The sequence below is a fragment of the Moschus berezovskii genome, chromosome 9 (genome assembly GCF_049115385.1).
Source record: "Moschus berezovskii isolate FMDL1 chromosome 9, NW_MosBer_1.0, whole genome shotgun sequence".
Classification (NCBI taxonomy): Eukaryota; Metazoa; Chordata; class Mammalia; order Artiodactyla; family Moschidae; genus Moschus; species Moschus berezovskii.
In genome coordinates this window covers 83,343,181-83,361,933 of record NC_142468.1, presented here as the reverse complement: position 1 = coordinate 83,361,933, position 18,753 = coordinate 83,343,181, and the positions used below count along the sequence as shown (strand labels likewise).

General features: G+C 37.3%; 1 protein-coding gene across 1 annotated transcript in view; it reads right to left on the bottom strand.

The window, feature by feature from the left end:
• AGGF1 (angiogenic factor with G-patch and FHA domains 1) overlaps positions 1 to 18,753 on the bottom strand; it is a 55,325-nt gene that overhangs the window by 23,704 nt on the left and 12,868 nt on the right. Inside the window, exons 6-8 of the mRNA XM_055435802.2 lie at positions 8,266 to 8,596; positions 7,335 to 7,446; positions 4,721 to 4,772 (exon numbers count right to left, since the gene is read on the bottom strand). Coding sequence (XP_055291777.2) covers positions 4,721 to 4,772; positions 7,335 to 7,446; positions 8,266 to 8,596 — 495 coding nt within the window. The remainder of the gene's footprint in view (positions 1 to 4,720; positions 4,773 to 7,334; positions 7,447 to 8,265; positions 8,597 to 18,753) is intronic.

Sequence of the window (18,753 nt, the reverse complement as noted above, 5' to 3'; positions counted from 1 at the left end):
AATTATAAATTATTATACCTTTTTAAACCACAGATAATTTCTCCATGATAAAATGCAGTGGACTCTGATGATTTAACTTGTATTATTAATACATTTTTTTTCTGAATACAAAAGAATTACAATGCTTCTGGTAGAAGTAAGAAGGCTGCAGGAGAAAAAGTCACCCACTTGTAATCCCAGCTATAATTACCATTAATAACTTAGTATATGTCCTATCTTTTCTACTTTTATAATATTCTTGAGATTATTATATATAGTTTGAAATAATTTTTCACCTAATATAGTTGCTCACATCATTAAAAATTTTTAATATAAAGGTGATTTGAAATACCCAAGGTCAGCTTCTCAGAGTTTCCAAATTTTCAATTCTCAGGACTAATCACTCCCTCCTGCTCCACAGCACTTTGTTTATATAACACTTAAACTATACAACTGAATATGTGAATGCCACGGAACTGCTTACAATTATTGCTTACACTTAGTTGACAATTTGCTTACCACTTAGTATATAATATAGTGCCTCACATATATTGGGCACATACTCAATACATGTACATTTAACTGGATATAGAACTGCAAAAATATTTAATTTAAAATTCCATAAACAATACGCAGATGGTGGTTACATAAAATGATGCAGCTGCTTTGTGGGGAAGTTTGACAGTTCCTCAAAATGTTAAACAGAGAGTTACCATATGATTCAACAATTCTACTCCAAGGTAAGTATCAAGAGAAATGAAAACTACACTTCCAAACAAACTTAGCAGCATTACTCTTAATAACCAAAAAATGGAAACAATTCAAATGTCTAACAGTTGATGAACAGATAAACAAAATACTACAGTGTGTCTGAACAATGGAGTATTATCTGGCAATAAAAATAAATGAAGTACTGATACTGCTACAACATGGATGAATCCTGAAGACAAGCTAAGTGCACAGGCTAGTTACAAAAGACTACATACTGTATTATTAACATACGATTCCATTTACATGAAATGTGAAGAACAGGCAAATCCACAGAAACGGAAAGTAAACTGGCAGTTGCCTAGGGCTGTGGGAGGTGAGGAAGGAATGGGGAAGGACTATTGAGTATGATACTTCTTTTCATGGTGATGAAAATGCTCTAAAATTGACTGTAGCGATGGTTACACAACTGTGAATACACTAAAAACCTGTGAATCATGTACTTTCAAAAGGTAAACTGTATACCGTATAGAGACTGTATCTCAATAAAATTTTTAAAAATTTTAAATATACTTATTATAAAATGTTTCAAATATGTAAAAGAATATATTGAAAAATGTCTACCCATGACCCAGCTTCAATACAATTTGCTACATTTGCCTTAGATACTTAAAAGAAAATAAATTATTATTCATCGATGTGCACCTCACCCTATCTATCTCCCCACCCTTCCTTTCAGAGGTTTGATGTTTATTTAATCATGATGCATCTCTTTATACTTTCACCATGTATGTATACAGTCATAAAAATTATATGTTCACTTTGCTTTGTTTGGAACTTAATATAATCAGGAATCACACTGTATGAATTTTTCATTGAGATATAATTTATAGGCAGGAAATTCATAGGTCTTAAATGTACAGTCTGATGCTGCTGCTGCTGCTAAGTCGCTTCAGTCACATCCGACTCTGTGCGATCCCACAGACACAGCCCACCAGAGGCTCCTCCATCCCTGGGATTCTCCAGGCAAGAACACTGGAGGGGGTTGCTATTTCCTTCTCCAACGCATGAAAGTGAAAAGTGAAAGGGAAGTCGCTCAGATGTGTTGGACTCTGCATGATCCCATGGACTGCAGCCTACTGGACTCCTCCATCCAGGGGATTTTCCAGACAAGAGTACTAGAGTGGGTTACCATTTCCTTCTCCAACAGTCTAATGAGCTTTGACAAATGTACACTAACAGTATTTACCTCCTTTATCTTGCATCTTTGACTTAATACCATCTAGCTGTAGTACAGTTGTGGCTGTACCATAAGCTATAATACATATTCTTCTAATGACAACAGCCAGGTTTTTCCCCAAGGTTTTACTATTTTTCAAAATGCTTCTATGAACAACCCTGTCCATGCACTCTTCCTGTGGACAATACAAGGGTTTCTCTGGGGGTATACACTTAGGAATGAAACTGCTAAGCCATATACATGCAAACAAACTTTATTAGATACTGCCATACGATTTTCCAGGCTTCACAGGTGACTCAAGCAGTAAAGAATCCATCTACCAATGCAGGAGCTACAAGTTTGACCACTGGGTCAGGAAGATCCCTTGGAGTAGGAAATGGCAACCCACTCCAATATTGCTGCTGGGCTAATCCCATGGACAGAGGAGCCTGGTGGGTTACAGTCCATGGAGTTGCAAAAAGTCAGACATGACTAAGCACACACATATCATTTTCCAAAGTGGCTGGACCAATTTATACACTCAACATCAGTCTATAAGAATTCCCGTTGATCTATAGTTTTAAATAACACTTTGTATTGTCAGAATTTTTAGCTTTTGCAAGCATATCAAGTGTGAAATTAAATTTCATTACTGTGGTTTTAATTTGCATTTTCCCAATTACAGGTGAGGCTGAAATCTTTTCTTATATTTATTAGCCATTTGGGTTTCATCTTCTGTAAATTTTCTCTTCATGTCCTTCATACATTTCTTTCAATTGGGTTGTTTAGAAAAATTATATCAAAGACTTTAAATAATTTCAAATCTTACAACTGGAAACCTTATTCCAAAGACCTTTCTAAATTATGCTCTCAAGAGGAATGATATTTAATAAACAGGATGAATGAAAACTGACACTTTGGTCTCAACTGTATTTCTTGAATTACTACAAATATTGAATGGTTTTCGCAAGTTAAGCATATTTCCTCTACTGTGAATTACTTATCTATGTCCTTCACTCATTTACCTGTTGGTATCATAGTGGGGTTTAAAAGAATGAGTTTGTATGAGCTTTTAAAATACAAGGGATATATATTTTACCAGATCTGATTATCTTGCCAACAAAGGTCCGTCTAGTCAAGGCTATGGTTTTGCCGTGGTCATGTACGGATGTGAGAGTTGGACTGTGAAGAAAGCTGATCGCCGAAGAATTGATGCTTTTGAACTGTGGTGTTGGAGAAGACTCTTGAGAGTCCCTTGTATCGCAAGGAGATCCAACCAGTCCATTCTAAGGGAGAACGATCCTGGGTGTTCATTGGAAGGACTGATTCTAAAGCTGAAACTGCAATACTTTGGCCATCTCATGCGACGAGTTGACTCACTGGAAAAGACTCTGATGCTGGGAAAGGTTGGGGGCGGGAGGAGAAGGGGACGACGGAGAATGAGATGGCTGGATGGCATCACTGACTCTATGGACATGAGTTTGAGTGAACTCCGGGAGTTGGTGATGGACAGGGAGGCCTGGCGTGCTGTGATTCATGGGGTCGCAGAGAGTCGGACACGACTGAGCGACTGAACTGAACTGAACTGATTATCTTGACTGCCATTTGAATTTATTTCTTAATATAAAGAATTTCAAACTTATTCAAAATTACATGATCTTCTGTGATTTTCTTTTTTAAACTTAGAAAGTCCTCTCCTATCCACTGGTTAAATATTAGTTTCTGTTTTTCTCCTAATATTAATATGAAATATGTTGGAGTTTTTTGAGTTTAACCTTTTCCTATATCTGGATATGTATGATATATACTGTCAAACTGATTTCACACAACTAACAAATTACCTATCCCACCAGTGGACATGTTTGTTTCAAAGAAAGGAAAAGCAGAAATGCCACCAGAGAACTACCTACATTTCAGACTGAAGTAGAAGGACGTCTCTGTTAATTAAGTTATAGACAGGATTTTCTTTGGAGGCAAAAAAATCAACGATCATGAGAAGGTAAAAAAGGAAGATAATTTGGTCTGAATTAAGATTACAAGGACTTCCTTCCCTCTGAGTGAATCCAAACAAAGTAAAATAATCAGACTTTCAACTAATAATGAAAAAACGAATTTCATTCCAAAAAGACAAAAATCACAAAAATATATAGTTTAGAATCATATTATAATCCATTAAATAGAAACAAAATGGGGTTGATGAAAAGTAAAAAAAAATAACAGTTATAAAAGGGAAGGGGGAAAACCACAGAAAACAGGAAAGAAAAAAGATAAACGAGACTTCTGATAGCTAAATATTATAACTTCAGCTGCAACTGTTCTTTTTGTTTGTTTTGAAAAACCCAAACTGCTCTTTTTCCTGAAACCATTAGAAAATCAACTAGGAAAAGCTGTAAAATCAACTAGAAAGAGCCTTGAGTGGTAGTATTCTTGAGTTGAAAAATACTATGGACTCAAAGTAACTATGCACTAAAGTAGCCTGAATCCACATATGATTTATTTTAGAACTGCCACAATACCCAGCATATTGACTTCACTCAATAAATATTTGCTAAACAGATATTACTTTAATACTTAGTCTACATTTTCTACTCCTGCTCCAGACTGTTAAAAACTAAACATTATTTTAGTTCATCCAAATTTTGATGGAGAATTTTTTTTCTCAAGCAATGGAATAAACAACCTGCATTACTTTCATTACCATTACTATATTGACTATTAACCTTTCTTTTTCATCTGAAAAACCCTAAGCTTTCTGCCATAATGACTTACAAAGTCACATTGAGGGGGCTGTATCTTAAAAATCAAAGAACTTACCTTACTGACACCAACTTCAGGGATTCGGAGAGTATGCTCCATATCTTTTTCTCTGCAGAGTTAAGTAAAATTAAAATGCCTTTAATACTTTTTGAAGCATATTTAAATGCCATATTTAAAGAATTTTTTTAAAGATAATTTTGCTTTAAAAGCAAAAACTCAATATGCCAGCAAATTTGGAAAACTCAGCAGTGGCCACAGGACTGGAAAAGGTCAGTTTTCATTCCAATCCCTAAGAAAGGCAATCCCAAAGAATGCTCAAAACTACCGCACAATTGCACTCATCACACACGCTAGTAGAGTAATGCTAAAATTCTCCAAGCCAGGCTTAATACGTGAACTGTGAACTTCCAGATGTTCAAGCTGGTTTTAGAAAAGGCAGAGGAACCAGAGATCAAATTGCCAACATCCGCTGGATCATGGCAAAAGCAAGAGAGTTCCAGAAAAACATCTATTTCTGCTTTATTGACTATGCCAAAGCCTTTGACTGTGTGGATCACAATAAACTATGGAAAATTCTGAAAGAGATGGGAATACCAGACCACCTGATCTGCCTCTTGAGAAACCTGTATGCAGGTCAGGAATCAACGTTAGAACTGGACATGGAACAACAGACTGGTTCCAAATAGGAAAAGGAGTACGTCAAGGTTGTATATTGTCACCCTGCTTATTTAACTTATATGCAGAGTACATCATGAGGAACGCTGGGTTGGAAGAAGCACAAGCTGGAATCAAGATGTCTGGGAAAAATATCAATAACCTCAGATATGCAGATGTCACCACCCTTATGGCAGAAAGTGAAGAGGAACTAAAAAGCTTCTTGATGAAAGTGAAAGAGGAGAGTGAAAAAGTTGGCTTAAAGCTCAACATTCAGAAAACTAAGATCATGACATCTGGTCCCATCACTTCATGGGAAATAGAAATGAAAACAGTGTCAGACTTTATATTTTTGGGCTCCAAAATCATTGCAGATGCTGACTGCAGCCATGAAATTAAAAGACGCTGACTCCTTGGAAGGAAAGTTATGACCAACCTAGACAGCATATTAAATAGCAGAGACAATACTTTGCCGACAACGGTCTGTCTAGTCAAGGCTATGGTTTTTCCAGTGGTCATGGATGGATGTGAGAGTTGGACTGTGAAGAAAGCTGAGCGCCAAAGAATTGATGCTTTTGAACTGTGGTGCTGGAGAGGACTCTTGAGAGTCCCTTGGACTGCAAGGACTGGCTCCAACCAGTCCATTCTAAAGGAGATCAGTCCTGGGTGTTCACTGGAAGGACTGATGCAAAAGCTGAAACTCCAATACTTTGGCCACCTCATGCGAAGAGTTGACTCATTGGAAAAGACTCTGATGCTGGGGGGGATTGGGGGCAGGAGGAGAAGGGGACGACAGAGGATGAGATGGCTGGATGGCATAACCAACTCGATGCATATGAGTCTGGGTGAATTCCGGGAGTTGGTGATGGACAGGAAGACCTGGCGCGCTGTGATTCATGGGGTTGCAAAGAGTCGGACACAACTGAGCGACTGAACTGACTGACTTGCTTTAAAAGATAATGTTAGGATGCAAGTCTCTCTATCAGACTAAACCCGGTTTCCGTAATGTTACTCTAAATTTCACGTTTGAAAATAGGTCCCAGAATTACCTTAACTCTTTCATAAGGTAACTGTAGAGGTCCCCAACCTTTTTGGCACCAGAAACCAGTTTCGTGGAAGACAGTTTTTCCACAGAAAAAATTTAAAAATATTGTGCACTTTATTTCTATTATTATTATATTGTGATACACAATGAAATAATTATACAATTCACCATGATGTAAAACCAGTGGGAGTCCTGAGCTTGGCTTTCTGCAATTACATCGTCCCATCTGGAGGTGACGGGGAACAGTGACATCTGAAGTGTGTTGCGAGTGATGAGGCGCAGCTGTAAATAAGATGAAGTTTTCCTCGCTCACCCAGTGCTCATCTCCTGCTGTGCAGCCCGATTCCTAACAGGTCCAGGGGTTGGGGACCCCTGTTTTGGTACATCTGTCACAGGCTAGTAAACATCCAGTAGGAAAAAATATCCTTTGTAGTAATGTCAGTCCAGATCTGTTGACTATGTTTCCACTCCTATTACTACGTGTAAAAGGAACATACTATTCTCTAAGAATCTAAAATTAAGATACTGTATAAAACCTGAATTAAAGATATATTATCTTTCCACTTTGGAAGAAAGAAAATTATCGTACTCATGGTTAAAACCTACTTCTCTACCAAGCTGGTTTGAGTTACATAGGGGTAAAGGAAAAGGATCAAAGAAGGGGTCATACTGGGTTTAAGTAAGTAACTTAAGCCTAATAAAAGTAAAACCAAAGGTAAGAAAATGATGAAATCTCTGTGGAAGGTATCCCCAAGATTTTATCTCTTTACATAGGCAGACCGCTTTAGGGACAACAAAGTTATATCTGCAAATTGACTTCCAAAAGCATGTGACAAAAGGTCAGAATATTTTCTAAGTGAGAGAGGGAAGAACAAGGATATCATTTTTTGTCTATTCTCAAGTACCACACATATTTAATGATAATTGGAATAAGAAAAATAAACAGAATATGATAATGGTAAACATTTTTACCTTCCAATTGTAGCAGGATTTACAGCTGTAATAATAAAAAGTGATCCTGTCTGCAACACAGGTGATCTAATTACAATTACTCTAATACATGGGGGCCAGATTTTTTCTTCATCTGACAAAGAAAGAAATGGGTAAGTATTAATTCAAAAATAACAAATGTCCAGGGAATAGTAGAAGGCATACATAAAGTTAAAATAAATTGATCAAAAATCTTCCTTCTGTTTAAAACAACCTTCTCAAATTCTGCTATATGACATACACAATAAGTAAGTTTTACCAACATTAGCAATTTAAAATAATCAACCTAAAGATATACACCAGCTATCACAATTACAAAATAATCAACTCTCTCTTTTTTAAGGTATTGGTATTTGAAAATACGCTCCCCAAAAAAAGCATTTTTTAAGTTAGAAAAACCGAGTCTACTCTTTTAAGAAAAAAATGAGAGGAAATTCCATTAAGAACAAAATAAGCTTGTACACACTAATATAACATTCTGAGTTTTAAAAGTACATTATTATAGCCTCAAGTAAAAAAAAAAAAAAATCACATTTACCATAATACGTATGTAGCTCAATTCACGGCCTACTCTTTAAAGGCAACTGCCTTCCCTCCCTCAACTACAAAAGTGGACAATAAATATCTAACCCATTAAAATAGACTTAGTACAGACTTTAGGAAAGAGTAGGTAACTTGGTTTTTTGTTCTACTGAGTAGGCCATTCAATGCAATTAAACTTTAGGATGCAAGTAGTAGTCATTTATTCACACCCTACAGTAAATATAACCAAAGTTATAATTCTTAATAATGTTATTAAAATCGTCTCTTTCAAACAGTCAGCGCACTTTTTGGCAAATATATGGGCTACCCACGCCTTTAACTACTGTGCTGCACTGTTACAATGACCATAAAATAATGGCTACTGACTCACCTTCATCTTCAGTGTCTTCCGCAGTCGCACTGTCTTCACTGCTAACATCTTCATCGTAACTATCCTCGGTCTGAGAGTCTGTAATTTCACCTTCTTCAGGCTCACTATCACTGTCTATGATTTTCTCATCTTTAAATGAAGCCGAATTATACATGTTTTCATTAAGAGGAGATTCTACAGTCTTTGCACTAACTGGAACAGTATGTTTGGGGGGACTATTTTTGTAATGAATGTCTATTTTGGCCTTCTTTTTCACATTTGCAAAATCTTCTCCCTCACTGCAGCTTATATGTTCAGTATTGGATGTTTTCTGATCTTCTGAATTCAAATTCTGTAAAGAGGTGGCAACAGGAGAGAAGAATCTTAAATATAACCATCTTTTAATTTTTAACCCTAAATGTTTCAATGAATTAGTGAAAACATATGTTCAGCAAAATAACAACAGCTATTATCTCTATTGCCTTTTCCTCTTATTATGTTCCCTTTCTTAATGATCTTGCCATCCACTTATCCAAATCAAAAGTCTTTGACATCTCCTTAACCACTCCACGGAATCAATTACTGAGGCTATAGATTGTGTTTGAAATTGATCCCAATTTTCTCTCCTTATCTAGTATCATTTTCTTAACTGCCCCAATCCAGGTCCTCATCACATAGTTTCAACCATGTGAGAGCCTAGAACAATGCTGTCAAAAATAAAATGCAAATTATATATATATATGTATATATATATGCTTTAAAAATTACCTAGTAGGGTCATTAAAAAGGTAAAAAGAAGCTGGTGAAATTCATTTTGCTACTTTACCTAACCCAGTACTTACAAAATATTGTTAATTATCTATAAAGATGACATTTCATCAATATAAAAATTTTTACAAATACTTCATATGGATTTTCTGTACCAAGTCTTCAAAACTGAGTATAGTTTATACTCAACTAGGTAAAATATCCTAGCTACATTTAAAGTGTTCAGTAGCCACATGGAGCTGGCAGAACAGTGCAGCCCTAGAGAATACAACTAAACCTAAATTTTCTTTTTGAACTTTGAGTCAATTATTAAGTCAACATACATGACATAAAGAATTAGCACTAATTAAAGCAGGGATTTAAAGATCTAAATGTACCTAATATATCAGAACTGAAGTTTTGCTAAAATACTTTATAGAGTCGGTTTGATAATACAGAAAATAGTACAGATGAGTCAATTACATCTCTTTATTCTGAACTTCCAACTGTACTGGCATGAGCCTTTCATTATTTATTATACATGCATGTTGGCCATACCCTAGGACAAATGAACATAGCTATTATTTTAACTTTAGAAGAAGCAGTTATCTTCCTCTAGTTTGTAACACACTCTAGTTTTCTTTCTACCTTAGGGCAACACGATGAGGTGAAGTCATATGTTCTGCTGTTATTTTATAAAATACGAGAGCATCCTAAACACATGTTTTTAAGAGTAGCACAAATTCAGTTTGAAGACTGGCTAAACATTCACAGCATGCTAAACTATATGTATTTCCAGCAACACAAACTCACCAAGGACAATAACAAGAGCAAGTTCCTGAAAAGCTATGAGGAACTTTAAAGACCACTGTAAACTACAGCCAAAAAATTTCCTGATCTATATATGCTTAAAAGAAAAGCAGTTTCCAATATTATATTTATTCTATTATTATTGTTTATAGGACAACACCTGTAGAGGAAAATGAGCAAAATAGAAATAGGTACTGCTTTTTAAAATTGTCAGTCTCGAATGTTAGATAAATATCCATTAAGATAAAAGAAAGGCCCAGGGTCTACATCAGACATATATACATATTTCAAATTATTACTCTAATCTCCTCACCCTACTTCCTTCCTTTCGTATACTCTACTGCTGCTAAGTCACTTCAGTCATGTCCAACTCTGTGCGACCCCACAGATGGCAGTCCACCAGGCTCCTCTGTCCCTGGGATTCTCCAGGCAAGAATACTGGAGTAGGTTGCCATTTCCTTCTCCAAGGCATGCATGCATGCTAAGTTGCTTCAGTCGTGTCCGACTCTGTGCGACCCTATGGACAGCAGGCCACCAGGCTCCTCTGTCCACAGGATTCTCTAGGCAAGAATCCTGGAGTGGGTTGCCATTTCCTTCTCCATCCGTACACTCTGCACTTCCAAAAAGTGAGGTCCAAGAATATCTTAAAACTCAAGAAAAGGATGAGGATGTCCTAAAACTGGTTTCCTCCCACACGACACAACTACCTTTTATAATCCTTGGGGAATTCAAAATTTTTATTTGTGTTTTCCTTAAGTCCTTGTCCTAAATTAACATATTTTTACAGAAGGATGGTAAAGATGAATGGTTATGAGAGCTAAACTGGACCAAAATCTCACAGAATGCTATCAAATTTCATCATCTAGTTTGTCAGAAAAGGTCATCAGAGGATCCCTATATATTCTTTGCTTTGCTGGGAGAACTAGTTTCATTAACATATCCTTTCAAACAGTTCAATGACTAGTAATAGGTAGGAGTCACTAACACAGAGGTCTTTGAAAAAAAAGAAAAATAATTTTTGGCATTTTTCTTACTTACTCTTCAATTCTTAGGTACTGTCAGTGAAAATAGAGAAATAAAAACAAATCAAATAGAGAATTGAGATAAAATTTCAAGAATGGGGGGGGGGGTGGCCAAGATGGTGAAGTGGGAAGACCCTGAACTCATCTCCTCCATGGACACACCAACAATTACAACTACTTACAGAGCAACTATCTATGAGACTGACCTACCTGAACACTAGCAGAGAAGATTTTCCACAACTGAAGACATAAAGAAGGAACCACACGAGATGGGTAGGAGAGGTGGAGACCCATACCCCTATGCTGGCAAACCACAAATGGAAGGGCTATCACAAGCACAGCGGTTCTTTCCAAGGAGTGAGGAGTGGGAGGCCCAAATGGGGCTCCCCAGCCTGGGGATCCTGAGCTGGAAAGAAAAGCCCCTAGAATATATAGCTTTGAAAAACCAGCAGAGCTTATGTTCAGGAGAATTGGAGAGATACAGGAATAAGATTCAGCTCTTAAGACATGTAAGATGTCACATGTTCTAAGTCTCAACAGAGAGGTAGTAGTTTGAAAGGAGCCTGGGCCAGCTATTTTGGGGAATCTGTTCTACCCCCAGTAACAGGGGCACTGGAACACATTATTCTGGAATCTTTCCTCTGGTCTATTAGTGCTGGCATCCCTGCCCTGCCCACCTGCTGGCCGGCACAAGCCCCTGGCTTTCCAGAAGAGAGCCACACAGGGACTCGTCCAATGGGCCAGAAACAGCCCTGAGTCCCTGGGTCATGCGGTCAACTTCACAGGAAGGCCACCCTTCTCTCAACTGGGCCTGCAGTCACCACGCGAGGCACGACCTGACAGCCAGCCCTGCCTTCCAGCGCTCCTACGGTCATCAGTCTCACCACAACAGAAGGATGTACACAGCCCACAGAGGGAACATCCCCAGAGTAAGAAGTTCTGGTGACCAGAAGGGCATGTGCTGCCTGGGCCCCAGAGCAGGTCTATTAAGGTCTAATAAGGCCACTTCTCCAAGATGGGAAACATAAACAACCTACCTACCTTGACATCTACCTAACACACAGAAATAAATACAGTGAACAGAGCACAGTGAGGAGACAGAGGAATATGTTCTCAACAGAGGTACAAGACAGAACCTCAGAAAAAGAACATTCTTCCAAAATAGAGGTTTAAAAAAGATTTTCCCACTAATTTATAAGATGTTCCCATACTTCAAAGAATACAATTAAAATCTAGTCAAATTACAGCAAAAAAAAAAAAGAACAAATGGAGATAAGCAATCTACTGGATAAAAAGCTCAAGGCGATGAACATAGAGATGCTCACCAAACTCAGAAGAATGAATGAACATAAAATTTCAGTAGTTAGAAAATATGAAGAAGAACCAAACAGAGCTAAAGAATACAAAACTGAAATTGAAAATATACTAGAAGGAAAAACAAATTAGATGATATAAAGGAACAGATCAGCAATCTGGCAAAGAGTAGTAATCACTCAAGCTGAAGAGATAACAAAAAAAGAGTATAGTTTAAGATATCTCTGGACAATATCAAGCATACTAACAACCACATATGTGAAGAAATCATAGCTGAAAATGTCCCTAACCTGGGGAAAGAAACACATCCAGGTCCAAGAAGCACAGAGTCCCAAACAAGAAAGCAGTTCACATGAAGAGAAAATATAATTAAAGTGGCAAAAATTAAAGAAAAAGAATTTTAAAAGCAACAAGGGAAAAGCAACTAGTTATCCACAAGGGAGCTACCATAAAGCTATCACTGACTTTTCAGCAGAACTGAAATGTCAGGCCAAAAGGGAATGGCACCATATATTCAAAGTGATAAAAGGAAAAAACCTTCAACCAACAACCCTCTACCAAGAAAGGCTATCCTTCAGATTGGGAGAAAAGTTGAAGAACCTTCTAGACAAGCAAAAGTTAAGAGTTCAGCATCACTAAAAGAGCTTTACGAGAAATATTAAAGGGACTTCTCTAAGTAGAAAACAAAGAACCACATCTAGAAATATGAAACTTATGAAGGGAAGAACCTCACTGGTAAAGGTGATCGTACACTATAGGCAGCAGATCAGCAACTGATAAAGCGAGCAGAAAGACTAAAAGACAAAAGCAGTACAACCATCTATAGCCACATAAGCAGTTAAGGGATAAACAGAACAAAAACACAAACTATGACCACAAAAACATGAGATGTAGGGGGCAAGGACAGTAAAAATAGACAGCACTCAGAATGCATTCAAACTTAAGAAATCATCAATTTAAAATAACCACATATATGTGCTGTTGCACCATACTAAGTTGCTTTAGTCATGTCTTACTCTTTGCGACCCTATGAACTGTAGCCCTGCAGGCCCCTCTGTTCATGGGATTTTCCAGGCAAGAATATCAGAGTGGGTTGCCATGCCCTCCTCCAGGGGATCTTCATGACCCAGTGATTGAACCCAGGTCTCTTATGTCTTATGTACTGGTAGGTGGAGCGGGTTCTTTACCACTAGTGCCACCTGGGAAACTCCGATCATATATATATAGGCTGTCAAATATGAATGAATCTGGTGGTTACCAAAACCCAAAAATCAATAATAGATACACAGAAAGAAAAGGAATCCAAACATAACACTAAAGGTAGTCATCAAATTGCAGGGGAAGGGAGCAAAAGAAAACAATCAAAAAAGAACTACAACCCCCCCTTCAAAACAATCAACAAAACAGCAATACATATATACCTATCAATAATTACTTCAAAAGCAAATGGACTAAAAGCTCCAATTAAGAGACACAAGAGTGGCTGAATGGATTAAAAAAAACCCAAAACCCACATATATGCTGCCTAAAAGAGACTTACTTCAGATCTAAAGACACACACTGACTGAAAATAAGGGGAGAGAAGAAAGGCATTCCATACAAATGCAAACAAAAAGAGCAATACCTAATGTCAGACAAAAGCAAAAAGAGACAAAAAAGCATATTATATGCTACAGGGATCAAGTCAACAAGGAGATATAACAACTGTATATATAAATGTCTATGTACCCAACATAGAAGCACCTACTAAGTACATAAGAAAATACTAAAGAACATAAAGGCAGAAACTGACAACACGATAATAGTAGAGGCCTTTAACACTCCACTTACATCAATGGACAGATCATCTAGACAGAAAACCAGTAAGGAGACACTGGCCTTAATGATACATGTGACTAAACGAACCTAACAGATACACAGACAACATTCCATCCAAAAACAGCAGAGATACACATTTGTTTCAAGTGAAGATGGAACATTCTTTAAGATGATGACATGCTAGGCTACAAAACAAGCCTCAAGCAACTAAGGCTTGAGGTGCAACTAGAGATTATGACACTAAGTGAAGCAAGTCAGAAAGAGGAACACAAATATCATATGCTATCACTTACATGTGGAATCTAAAATACGGCACAAATGAACCTAATTACAGAGACACAGAGAACACTCTTGTGGTTGCCAAAGGGGAGAGAGGGGGGGAAAGGGATGAACTGGGAGTCTGGAGTTAGTAGATGCAAGTTATTACATTTAAAACAGATAAACAAAGGCTTACTGTATAGCTCACAGAACTATATCCAGTCTCCTGGGATAAACCATAATGGAAAACAATATTGAAAAAAAAAAGCATGTATGTGTGTATAACTGAGTCACTTTTCTGTACAGCAGAAATTAGCACAATCCTGTAAATCAATTATACTTCAATTTCAAATAAAGAAATTTAAGACTGAATTATTAGGCAGCTTTTCCAATCACAACAGTAAAAGACTAGAAACCCACTATAAGAAATAAACTGCAAAAAACACATAAGAGTCTAAACAACAAGCTACTATACAAGCAACTGGTCACCACCAGTGAACTCAAAAAGGAGATCTGAAAAAATAATTGGAGACAAATGAAAATGTTAATATAATTATCTAAAATCCATGGGATGAGGCAAAAGCAGTTCTAAGAAGTTAAGAGCAAGAGAAGCCTAACTCAGGAATAAGAAAAATTCCAAATAAACAATCTAACCTTACAGCTGAAGGACCTAGAAAAAGAAGAAAAAAATCCAAAGTTAAGAGAAGAAACAATAAAGGTCAGAATAGAAATAAATGATACAAGAAATTCCTGGGAGGTCCAGTTGGTTAGGACTCTGTGCTTCCACTGCAGGGGGGCACAGGTTTAATCTCTGTTGGGGAACTAAGATCCTGCAAGCTGCAAGGTACAAACAAACAAAAAAAGAAGGAAGAAAGGATACAGAGACTGAAAAAAGAAAAAAGGTCAGTGAAACTAAGAGCTGGTTCTTTGAAAAAATAAACAAAACTGTTAAGCCTTTAGACAGACTCATCATCAAAGAGGACCCAAATAAATAAAATCAGAAATCAAAGAGAAGTTACAATTGATATTGCAGAAATAAAAAGAATAAGAGTTTACTATGAACAATGATATACCAATAAAATGGACAATTCAGAAAAAAATGGATAAATCCTGATAAACATAGTCTCCCAAGACTGAATCAGGATAAAATAAAAAATATCAATGAACCATTTACCAGAAATGAAAATGATTCAAATCAAAAAACTCATAAGTAATAAAAATCCAGGACCAGATGACCTCACAGGTGAATTCTACCAAAATTTAGAGAATAATTAAAAAACATAAAAGATGATGCTGTTAAAGTGCTGCACTCCGTATGCCAGCAAATTCGGAAAACTCAGCAGTGGCCACAGGACTGGAAAAGGTCAGTTTTCATTCCAATTCCAAAGGAAGGCAATGCCAAAGCATGCTCAAACTACTGCACAATTGCACTCATCTCACACGCTAGTCAAGTGATGCTTAAAATTCTCCAAGCCAGGCTTCAACAGTACGTGAACCAAGAACTTCCAGATGTTCAAGTTGGATTTAGAAAAGGCAGAGGAACTGGAGCTCAAATTGCCAACATCCGTTGGATCATTTAAAAAGCAAGAGAGTTCCAGAAAAACATCTAGTTCTGCTTTATTGACTACACCAAAGCCTTTGACTATGTGGATCACGGCAAACTATGGAAAATCCTTAAAGACATGGGAATACCAGACCACCTAACCTGCCTCCTGAGAAAACTGTATGCAGGTCAAGAAGCAACAGTTAAAACCAGACATGGAACAACGGACTGGTTCCAAGTTGGGAAAGGAGTACATCAAGCCTGTATACTGTCACCCTGCTTATTTAACTTATATGTAATGAGTACATTATGAGAAATGCTAGGCTGGATAAAGCACAAGCTGGAATCAAGATTGCCGGGAGAAATATCAGTGACCTCAGATATGCAGATGACACCACCCTCATGGCAGAAAGCAAAGAGCAACAAGGAGCCTCTTGATGAAAGTGAAAGGGGAGAGTGAAAAAGTTGGCTTAAAACTCAACATTCAAAAAACAAAGATCATGGCATCCAGTCCCATCACTTCATGGCAAATAGATGGGGAAACAATGGAAACAGTGACAGACTTTATTTTTGGGGGCTCCAAAATCACTGCAGATGGTGACTGCAGTTGTGAAATTAAAAGATATTTGTTCCTTGAAAGAAAAGCTATGACCAACCTAGACAGCACATTGAAAAGCAGAGACATTACTTTGCCAACAAAGATCCGTCTAGTCAAAGCTATGGTTTTTCCAGTAGTTATATATGGATGTGAGAGTTGGACCATAAAGAAGGCTGAACACCAAACAATTGATGTTTGTGAACTGTGGTGCTGGAGAAGACTCTTGAGAGTCCCTTGGACTGCAAGAAGATCCAACCAGTCCATCCTAAAAGAAATCAGTCCTGAATATTCATTGGAAGGACTGATGCTGAAGCTGAAACTCCAATACTTTGGCCACCTGATGTGAAGAACTAACTCACTGGAAAAGACCCTGAGGCTGAGCAAGACAGAAGGCAGGAGGAGAAGAGGGGATGACAGAGGATGAGATGGTTGGATGGCATCACCGACTCGATAGACATGAGCTTCAGCAGGCTCAGGGAGTTGGTGATGGACAGGGAAGCTCAGCATGTTGCAGTTCATGGGGTCGCAAAGAGTCAGACACGACTGAGCTGAACTGAACTACTGAACTAACAAACCTGTCTTTCTCAAATTATTCTAAGAAGTTAAAGAGGAAGGAACATTTTGAACTCATTCTATAAGGCCAGCATCAGCCTGACACGAAAACCAAACACACCACAAATAAAAGTTCAGGCCAAGATCACTGATGAACACAGATGTAAAAATACAAGCACACCAAATTCAACAATATATTGAAAGACCACACACCATGATCAAATGGGATTTATCCCAGGAATGCAAGGATGGTTCAATACCCACAAATCCATCAACATGATACACCACACTAACACACTGAAGAATAAAAATCGTATGAATATCTCAACAGATACAGAAAAAGTTTTTGACAAAATTCAACATCAACTTATGATAAACTAAACAAAGTAGATACAAAGGAAACGTATTTCAACATAATAAATGTCATATAAAACAAACCCACCCTGGAGGAGGGCATGGCAACCCACTCCACTATTCCTGCCTGAGGATCCCATGGACAGAGGAGCCTGGTGGGCTATAGTCCATGGGGTCATAAAGAGTCAGACACAACTGAAACTACTTAGCACACACACATACATATGACAAACCCATATCTAACATCATACTCAATGGTGAAAAGCTGATGCATTTTCTCTAAGATCAGACACAAGACAGGTGTCACACTTGCCACATTTATTCAACACAATACTGGAAGTCCTCACCACAGAAAACAGACAAGAAAAAGAAAGAAAAGGAATCCAGACTAGAAAAGAAGTTAAACTGTCACTGTTTGCAGGTGACATGATACAATAAATAGAAAATCCTAGAGGCATTACCAAAAACTATGAGAACTCATATGAATTCAGTAAAGCTCCAGAATACAAATATACAAAAATACAGAAACCTGATGTATTTTTATATACTTAACAACAAACTACAAAAGAAATTAAGAAAACAATCACATTTATAACTGCAAAGAATAAAATACCTAGGAATAAATCAAACCAAAGAGGTAACAGACTCATACTCTGAAAACTCTAAGATATTGATGAAAGAAAGGGAGAGATAGACTGTGCTCATGGATTAGGGTGGATTAGGGGAATTAATACTGTTAAAATGACTATACTATATCCAAAGCAATCTATATACTTAATGCTGCTGCTGCTGCTGCTAAGTCGCTTCAGTCGTGTCCGACTCCATGCGACCCCATAAACGGCAGCCAACCAGGCTCTGCCGACCCTGGGATTCCCTATCAAATTCCAATGGTGCTTTTCATAGAACTAGAAAAATTCTGTAATTTGTAGGGAAACAAAAAAAGAACCCAACAGTCAAACAATCTTAAGAAAGAAGAACAAAGCTGGAGGTACCATGCACTCTAATTTAAAAATATACTACAAAGCTACAGTAACCACAGTATGGTACCAGCACAAAAGAAGACACATAGATCAATGTAATAGAATAGAACCCAGAAATAAACTCACATTTATATGGGCAACTAATCTATGACAAGGGACGCAAGAACACACAATGGGAAAAGACTGCCTCTTTAGTAAATGGTGTTGGAAAAACTAAACAGCTAAATGCAAAAAAGTGAAACTGGACCATTTTCCCACACCATACACAAAAATAAATTCAAAATAGATTAAAGTCTTAAATGTAACAAAGGAGGAAAGAATATGCAATGGAGAAAAGACAGTCTCTTCAGCAAGTGATGTTGGGAAAGCTGACAGCCACATATAAAAATCAGTAAAGTTAGAACATTCCCTCAGAGCCTACCCAAAAATAAACTCAAAATGGCCTTAAAGACTTAAATATTAAGATATGATACCATAAAACTCTTAGAAGAGAACATAGGTAAAATATTCTTT